The sequence below is a fragment of the Asterias rubens genome, chromosome 6 (assembly GCF_902459465.1).
Source record: "Asterias rubens chromosome 6, eAstRub1.3, whole genome shotgun sequence".
In the NCBI taxonomy this organism is placed as follows: domain Eukaryota; kingdom Metazoa; phylum Echinodermata; class Asteroidea; order Forcipulatida; family Asteriidae; genus Asterias; species Asterias rubens.
Genome location: NC_047067.1, coordinates 19,520,978 through 19,530,707, shown reverse-complemented (window position 1 = coordinate 19,530,707; position 9,730 = coordinate 19,520,978). Strand labels below are relative to the sequence as shown.

Below are 9,730 nucleotides of genomic sequence, written 5' to 3'. Positions count from 1 at the left end.
TAAAGGCGCACTACTTTCACCGGTGTGCGGAAGGAGTTTATTGCCCTACGGTCGCGGAAATGTTGTCCGTGAAACTTAAGCATGAGAAGCATAGCGGGGGGGGGGGGGGGGTTGGGTCTTTGCATCGGGGTGCACGTACCATTGGTTGGGTGGTTGGAAGGGGGGGGGGCAAAGACACAATTAAGGTGTGGTATTCTATAAACATTCATCACAGTTTCGGGGGCTCACTGTAGGGCCTATCTCGAACTTATTGATGGGTCCAAGAAGTGCAATTATTGTCATTTTATTTATTTATTTATTATTATTATTATTATTATTATTATTATTATTATTATTATTATTATTATTATTATTATTATTAGACATTTCTTTCTCATGATTGAACCAACTTAGTAATTTGTTTTAATTTGTTATCCATCCAATCGTCGAACCGTAGATTTTTTTTTTTAATTATTAATCTATCATTTTTAACCTCAGTCATCCTCGGTAATATAGTGGTAAGCATATCTGACTGTCACCTCAGGAGACCAGGGTTCGATTCCTGTGAGGTGGGTTGTTTGTTTATGTACTTGCTGGTACAACCTTAGCACTGACATCCTACGAGTGCTAACTTGGTTCGAAAGTACAGTCACTGCCGAATCATTTCTGAAAAAATGTCTATAATTTGCGGCGAAAAATTTGGATAAACTTACATGTAAAGATCGAAAAACACGACGTCCACATCCATGTTAGCCTGGGCAAACAGCCATTCCTGCAGATGTAACACTATCTCAAAGCCATGTTGTATTCGGCACAGCACAATGAGTACCTCCAAACAATGCTCAAATTTCGTAGTTTGCATAACAATAAAGATCTTGGGCAGTGACATTCCAATGGCCAAATGTACTGAATGAACTTGTTGGGTAAAAGTCTCGATCCTGGATTTTATTTCGATTATTCTACTGCACTGAACAAACGGTGAACTAAAAAGGAGTTGTTCAAACTCGTATACTACCGGGCTGACGGTGTTCAGGTCCTGCAATTAGCAACATTTTTTTTTCTTCTTTAAAAAGAAGGCCTACTCGACGAGAAAGGTACATTTAAAAAAGGTTTTGCTTGTTTTTAACTTCTTCTAAATATTGGTTTGTTTGTTTATTTGTTTGTGACACTTGTGTCCTTGAGCAAGATACTTTACTATAATTGCTTCTCTTCACCTAGGGGAATAAATGGGTACCTGCGAGGGTAGAGGTTGATATTGTGAATGAAAAAGCCTTTGGAGCGATATAAACTGTTGCCCAGGTTGTATACTCCCAAGGGAGCTGAGAAACATTAAAAAGGGATGTTATTGGCCCTATGACCAGGGCACTAATGTAAAGCGCTTAGAGAATTAAGTGTTAGTTATTAGGCGCTATATAAATCGAAAGTTATTATTATTATTATTATTATTATTATTATTATTATTATTATTATTATTGTTGAGGTGTTTTTTATTTGCTTTTGTGGTTTGGGGTGTTAGGGTGTTTGTTTAGACGATCTTCCCATAACCGGAACCATCGGCATAGCTCCCACAAAATATCACTCAATCAAGTGTATTAATCATGTAACTTGTTTTATTTTCTAAAGTGCTAATTCATGTAGGGGGGGGGGGGTAGCCCTGGTAGGACGTCAGTGGAGGAGTCCAACCTGGCCTAGTGGGGGGGGGGGGGGGGGGGGGGGGGGGAGTGTGTGGCTGTTCCATCATTCCTTTTGCGTCAAAACGCACTCCCAGCGTTGTGCAGCCTTTTCGAATCCCAGATATCTTATTTTGGGGTATTTTTTCTTCTCAATTCTTTTGAAACAAAAAGATTGCAAAGGTGCATTATTTTATAGTCTCATGTTTCGAACACACACTCAGCCCCGCCCCCAGGCGGCCTCCTCCAGAAGTTATGTTTGTGTGTGTAAACATAGTCTGGTCCCCTGCCCAAATATTCCTTGACGTCTCTTGTTAAAAAATTCGGGAACCAGACTAGAGATTTTTGGGTCTGGGAACCAGACTAGTGTAAACAATGTTAGGCCGTGTCCGAAACGGCGACTTCGGCTACAGCTACGGCTAGATCGCGCGCGTCTATTCTTCAACACTGGTAGACGCGCTGATCTAGACGTAGCTGTAGCCGAAGTCGTCGTTTCGGACACGGCCTTAGTATACTGTCAACGTTGATGGCGCCATACTCTCACATGCTTCAAACGCTGTACAGTAGGGTAGTACGTAGAGCTAGCTTATGTGCTATTGACTATGCACGATGACACGTAGGTAGCTAGCCCAAGACCTAAGATTCTTGACTCAAGACGTTTTATTATGTTGTATGGATCGTAGCTAAAAAGTAAGACACACGACTAGAGAACAGCATAAGAATTCTTGGATTGGGTAAGTGATAAAAAGTATTTGCAGACAAGTAATATTATCGAAGTAGCCGGCCGTACACACAACAAACATTCAGCAGTCCAGTTGATAATTATAATACTACTAGTCATCACTACACACATATCACATCAAAGAGTAAGGCACACATCAATAATGTCAATGGACAATGGGCTGGCCGAAGACACAAGCCCCCACTCCTTCTACTACGAACTGCCCCTCGATCCATGGGGTTCGTTCCGTTACCTGCTCGGTGGGGATCCTTTTTATTATAGCTCCCATGATGGTAATTAAATAGGCATCCCAATTTTAAACTAGTAACTAGTATTGTATTGGTGGAGGACTTGACATGATAATGGGAGGAGTGATGCCACTGCTATTGCCAATACATTACTGTATTACTTATGTTTTTTGTTTCTTGTAAAGAATCTTTCCAATCAGTCGAATCATCTAACTTGATTTTAAATTCTTGATACTTGACTTTCAGAAAACTACAGCTAACTACACATTAAGGAAACATGGCGTCAAACAACGACAAGCGAAGTAAGACTGAAAAGGTCATCATGGTCACTGGTGCGTCAGGACTTGTTGGTCGAGCCATCCAGGCCGTTGTTGCAGAAGAAACATCAAGACCTGAAGAGAAGTTCATCTTCCTCTCATCAAAGGATGCCGATTTGGTGTAAGCTTTTAACCCTTTATTTCCAATGGTGACTTTAGTCAACTGCGCACACATACCCGGAACCCTGTCTGATGAACCCCAATGGCGACATCAGCGACTAGTGTGATTAGTGTCAAAGTCTTGATTTTTAAATGCTTAGTCGAGTCACGACTACTGTTTTTCAACTACTCGGTTAATGATGCCGACACGACTACTAGTACTACAAAAGTTGTCTCGACTACCTGCTTGGTGAACCAATTGTGTTGCTCACAACTATAATTCAAGACAACATAATTTACTTACGAAAGGCAATCAGATATCAGCAACACAATCCTTCCAGCGGAAATTTGAGTATATTGCATATTGCAGTCTTGACTAGGGCCTATATGAGGCGCGACTTGTTGCATGCCTAACCGCACATGCCATATGAAACAACCCATATTGCAGCAGGGCTTTCAAAATTAAAGATAAATACGTAAGCAGGTTTCGCACTTAATAGCTTTTGCGCTTGCAAGCTTTCACGCGTCGTGCTTGCAAGTTTTCACACTTTGCACTCATAGCTCAGTTTTATAACAGCCTGTCACATCCCTGCTCTTTGATTCAATGTTTTTTTATGAAGTTCTGTTTTTAATGATTTCCCAGGTCTGAGGAGGAGACAAGACTGTTATTTGAGAAGCATCGTCCAACGCATGTTATCCATCTAGCTGCCAGGGTTGGAGGACTCTTTGCGAACATGAAATACAATTTGGACTTCTTTGTAAGACTTCTTTCTATTTCAATAAAAGAGAATTTGAGTTTTTTAATACTTTATAGAAAGGTTTGCGGTAACACCATGTAATGGCTATCTCTAATCAGTATGCTGTGATCGTCTTCTGTGAGTCCAGCTTTCTCCAGAAGACGATCGGAGCATACTGTTCGAAACGTCGAGTTTAAACCAACATTTCTTTTCAGAACAACCCCAACTCATTAGAGATAGTCATTACATGGTGTTACCGCAAACATTTCTATATCGTATTTCCACCATGCAAAGTTTCAAATCCTACTTATTTTTTAATATTGACTTTTCTGATGGCCCCGTAAACAAAAAAATTCAGGGCCATTATTAAAACTCTGATTATCAGGTGACTTGTGCGTCTTATTTTAATAAAAACGTGACGACCGAGAAAATATTCACTATCCAATTAATTGTTGTGCGAAGTATACATATTAGCAAGAATATTCGCCACAGTGTGAGAGCAGCAATAAAGATATCTGTGTTAGGGTAAAGTTAAAAACTAATATTCTTTTATCCCTGATGCAAATTTAAAATCTATTATGCATCTTATTTGTTTACAGACTGACAATCTGAAGATAAACACCAACATCCTAAACAACGCGTTTAAGTTCGATGTAGAGAAAGTGGTGTCCTGTTTGTCTACCTGCATCTTCCCCGATAAGACGACGTTTCCTGTCGATGAGACTATGATCCATAATGGGCCCCCTCACCCCTCAAACTTTGGCTACGCATACGCCAAGAGGATGCTAGATGTAATGAACAGGTAAGGGAATACTGACTTTCAGCCTGGCCCAATTCCCTGCTTCCACAAGCACTGCTTTACTGTAAGCAGAGCCATGAAAGTGGGCCCTGGTCCCAATATACTGTGCAAGTCTCACACGTATCGAAAAACGAGCAAACCACTCGAACAAAGACCATATTCTTTTTATGAAAAACATGACAATCCATGATTATGTCAAGCTCGATCAAACCAGGAACACCAAGTATCAGCTATGTGTTGAAGTATAAAACTTTTCCTTTATAGCACCATTACAAGGTGCTGCGTTGCAATATGCAGCCAATCAAACCAGGAACACCAAGTATCAGCTATGTGTTGAAGTATAAAACTTTTCCTTTATAGCACCATTACAAGGTGCTGCGTTGCAATATGCAGCCAATCAAACCAGGAACACCAAGTATCAGCTATGTGTTGAAGTATAAAACTTTTCGTTTATAGCACCATTACAAGGTGCTGCATTGCAATATGCAGCCAATCAAACCAGGAATGTGATTCACCGCATCAAAATAGATAGAACTGACTCATAAAATATGTTTTCATGTTTTTTAGGTGCTACAAAGATCAGCACAACTGTAAATTCACTTCTGTGGTTCCAACCAATGTGTACGGGCCTTGGGATAACTTCAACCTAGAGGAGGGTCATGTTATACCTGGACTTGTTCACAAGGTGTTCACAGCTAAACGTAAGTCTTGTTGATTGGCACGCTACCATGGAAGTAATAATAATGATAATAGTGGCTTCTTATACAGCGTGCATATCTGTCACTCAGTGAAGCTCAAGATTTACCTGCAAGGTATGTGAGACTACGTTTAAGTTATGAGATCTACTCCTTTTACATAGCACCATGTAAACAAACAAACTGGTTTGGCCTTACACTACTTTTTCTTGTTTGATTTCTGCAGGAGATGCGACGCCTTTTTATATTTGGGGTACAGGCTCACCGCTACGGCAGTTCATCTTCTCCCGTGATTTAGCCAAACTGTTCCTTTGGGCTATACGCGAGTATGAAGAAGTAGACCCGATTATCTTTTCTGTAGGCGAGGAGGACGAGATCACAATCAAAGAGGCTGCTGATCTTATTGTTGAGGCCTTCGACTTCAAAGGGCCTGTTATTGTATCCTTTGATCATTACAATATGGACTGTAAAGGGGGTAACCCTGTTTCAGCCCCAGGAGTAGGTGGCAACGGCCCCTGGAAAAATTTAAATTGTAGCCCACACCTTGAAGTGGCTCTCAGAAACAAAACAAATTTAATGGAAAACCAAGCAATTTCGAGGCATATTTGTGTGGATCATTTTATTCAACTTTTAAAATATCTTTCTAACCATAATCATTTCATAACAACTGGTTTCAAACACTTTTCACAGACAAACTCGCCCGATCCAAGGCAGCGTGTCCCTTTAAGGACAGGAGTGTCACGACCGGGACTTGAACCCACGCTGTGCTGATTAGAAACACCAAGGCTTGAGTCCGGTGCTTTGATTGGCTTGGCCATGATGCATCACTAAACAGAAATGATATAATGAAATAACTAATGAGGTAAATGATATCCTTAACAATGAGTTTCACAGCTTGACACCAGCAAATCTGATGGCCAGCTAAAGAAGACTGCGGAAAATACAAAGTTGAGAAAGTACCTTCCAGACTTCAAGTTTACTCCAATCAAAGAGGGTTAGTATCACAACATTTCAGACTATTTGTTTATTTTATGAAACATGTTGTACAAATGATTAGACTGGCAGTGTACTCCAATCAAAGGTTAGCTCCACATTATTTTGGACTTGTTGTTTGGTAACATTTTATGAAACATGTTGTGTGAAACATGTTGTATGAACGACAAGGCCCTTGGACTGGAATAAAAAAAAAAAAATCACCCGTTGAAAACTTGTAATGTTTCTAAATTTGGAGTGTGGTGTTTGGATAGGTTTTTAGTTTGTCAAAGCTAAACCTGTTGTTGTGTTTTTACTAAACCTAGAACCGATCTTCAGAGTCTGCCATACTGAAGTCATTGGGTTTGCACTGTCTTTGGGCGCTAGGGCACAGTATCTAGGAAGAAAAGTCAGCGCAAAACATCGGCTTCAAGGCTATTTTATTTAGCATTCTCTGTCTTAAACATTGAAAAATTTTTTGTTTTTATTTCACCAGGTATCAAGGAGACTGTGGACTGGTTTGTGGAGAATTACGATATCGCACGCAAATGAGTAGTGCAATCATTAGTATCTTAGCCTGTGCCTTCAGCAATGGCTATGGCTGGATCTTGCAGCCAAAAGCCACAGCCTCAACTACAATCCCTTTGATTCATTCATGCTGCTCTAAAATGTTTTATTTTTGTTGTAATTCATTTTGGGGTTGAGGGCACTATTTTTCTTTGAAAGTATCAAAGGCATACTACATGGTTTTGATTATAACATGTCCTGTACATGTATCTCGGCCTTTCTATGGCTAAGCAGCTGATCTCAGTACTTGTTTATCTCAAAATGTTATTTCTTTTAAGTTAGACCCGAGTTAGACATGTTTTTTTTAAAAGTTGGACGTGAGTTAGATGCGTTTTTTTTGGGTAAAACAGCAATTCTCTGTACATGTACATGTACTTGTTAATCTTGAAATGCTATTTTTTTTAGTAGGACTGTGTTAGGGTCATGTCACACAAGGCAATTTACAGGCAACCTCCAAGAAGTAAATGCCTTCGCATTATGTTCACATATTTTTCTTGGGGATCTTAAGACATTGTTTGAAAAAATAATCGTGTGCTACTGAACTGTTTTTCCAAAGAACTTAGAAGTGCTTTATGACCTTTCATGACCCTACATTGGTAGGCTAAAGGACATTATAGGATTGATATTAAGTCATATTTTTTTTGAAGATGTCACAAACCTCAGTACGTTCCATTAATTGTTTTGATTTATACGTAAGGTTAACCGTTTGACTGTTTAATAAGATTTTCTCATTTTTTATTTGTTAATTTTGAGCTATTTTATTAGGATTTAAACAGTTTAATGCAATAGTTAGGTACTTTCAATGGAAAATACTAAATAGTTTTTAATAGAGATCTATTTTTTTGTATATTTTGCATTCATTCAATGAAGTTCTCTATCTTTCTTTTACACTTTTTGGTGTTAAAAACTTGTCCTTAACCTGTTTTTCACTTCAACTTTGATCTCGACCGGAGGTCAGAGCCAATTTTGGTCATCTCTTTGCAACTTTAATAAACTGGGTCCATAAATTGGCAAAATGACTTGTGCAGATCACGAGATGATTTTGAATTAATATAAATCGACACAAGATTGTGTCATGATTATGTCACTATGAATAAACTAAATAAGGGCAACTTTGACCAGGAAGTATAGGTCGTACGATTTTGGCTTACAGGGTTTTGATGCCTTTCAAATGTAGATCAAGGCACGACATTAATCCCTACTCACTATGAATGAAGATATATGTAATATAATTAACCTATTTTTTTGCATGTTTATTTTTGGCGTACAAAAAGTATCCAAACCCTTTAGGCTTTTAAAAGATTTCAAAAGTATGTCAAGTGGACATCTTCATCAGGATTATTTCTTTTGTTTACTTTCGAACTGTTGTATTAGGATTGACAGTTTAATAAAATAATATATGGGTATTTTTCAAAAGAAGAAAGCTTTAAGAGAGATCTATTTTTTGTAAAAAGTTTCCACTAACTTGGCGTCACGTATCCCAACATGTGCTGAAAACTGGCTCCATTGGTCATTGAAGTTGCAAGGAAAAATGAGAGAAAAAACATCCGGATCGGCAGAAACCCTGTATACTATGAACCACGTAGCTAACAGTCTAAGAACAGTTAAGAAAACAGTCAATAACTCGGCATCTTCACAGACCCTTATGTGCAATGCTATTATTACAAATATTTATTCATACCTTTACTTAAAAGATAAAGGTTTTGATAATATGAATAATATTATCAACATCAAATCAACATTGACAAATGGAATGCAATTAAGTCTGTAACAGATTAAAAGTGTACATTGACAATGGTACTATATATAAATTTTTGTTATAATCGAACAACACTTAATCAAGCAAAAGGAATACACAAATGGCATTAACAAACTGAATAATAATATGTACTGGGGGAATTACTGTTGGTGAATACGATTTTACAAAATTATAAAGTTTGGACCGACAACTATTTTCTTCTAAGTGTACGTATAAGAAGCTTCTTTTCTTTTTTTAAAGAGAGAGACTACCAATGAAGTCTCCCAGCTTTTAAAAAAACAACAAAATTATGGTAGCCCTTTTAATTATTCCCCATTTCAACATTAAAGAGGATCCAGACCAATTTTCACGGATCTGCTCAACGCAAAATTATAAGCTTACAATCACCATTCTTCACTAACGTACAAGTGCCGAATTTTTGCGCTAGCTGTGTATGCCAAGAATGCCTAGTAACGTGGAGTACACACACGCACAAGCAAAAATGCTTGCTAACCTGTGGAATACGCTTGACGTAAGGGTGGAATTCCCTGCTTCTGGAAAATTCAAATAACGAAAATGGTGGCCTGTTCAAATTGTTTTTTTTTTCTGAGTAATATCTGCTTAACGATAAACTAAACATGGTAAAAAAAAGTCAAAACGCAAGAACTTGCTACAAAAAATATAACCCAAGGCAAACAAAAACTGAGGTGATGCACGCCTACATGTAAGCAAGAGACAAAGTTGTAAATCAACAAACACAATAACACTACACAACCGATGTTATTTATTAAAAGTATTTGTAGTGAATCCACTATATTATGTGCAGTTTTATAGATACCGTATTGGCAAAGCTTCTCTCATCACCTTGTCACATTCAAGGTGTGTTTTCTTCTTTTCTTTTTTTGGCCCCCAAAAATTTGTACAGACAATTTTTTTTTTTTATTTTTTTTTTTACTGTATACAATATATCTGTATACACCCAAATTAAACAGTGCACTCCTATATCGGCCACCATATCAAAAAGGCCAATTGACCAATTTTCAAAAAAGAAATATGAGAGATCAACTTGGTTAACTATCCAGTGAACTGAATCTTGAAAATATCCAAAACTTCTAGACTCTTGTTCATTGGGTCCAATTTCGCAAAGCTGCTAAGCAAAAGTTTAGTGGGGCACCAGTCACAAACCAT

General features: G+C 38.2%; 1 protein-coding gene across 3 annotated transcripts; it reads left to right on the top strand.

Moving 5' to 3' along the window:
* Positions 1–971: 971 nt before the first annotated feature.
* LOC117291199 (GDP-L-fucose synthase-like) lies at positions 972–7,539 on the top strand. Of its 3 annotated transcripts, none has more exons than XM_033772798.1 (8): positions 972–1,073; positions 2,865–3,056; positions 3,678–3,792; positions 4,371–4,573; positions 5,138–5,271; positions 5,492–5,703; positions 6,160–6,259; positions 6,734–7,539. In XM_033772798.1, the coding sequence occupies exons 2-8, from the start codon at positions 2,896–2,898 to the stop codon at positions 6,787–6,789; spliced, it is 981 nt and encodes a 326-aa protein (XP_033628689.1). In that variant the 5' UTR covers positions 972–1,073; positions 2,865–2,895; the 3' UTR covers positions 6,790–7,539. The 3 variants fall into 3 exon arrangements, with proteins under 3 accessions (XP_033628689.1, XP_033628688.1, XP_033628690.1); XM_033772797.1 differs by lacking the exon at positions 972–1,073 and adding an exon at positions 2,193–2,383 and having other exon boundaries at positions 6,734–7,538; XM_033772799.1 differs by lacking the exon at positions 972–1,073 and adding an exon at positions 2,536–2,663.
* The last annotated feature ends 2,191 nt before the right edge of the window (positions 7,540–9,730 follow it).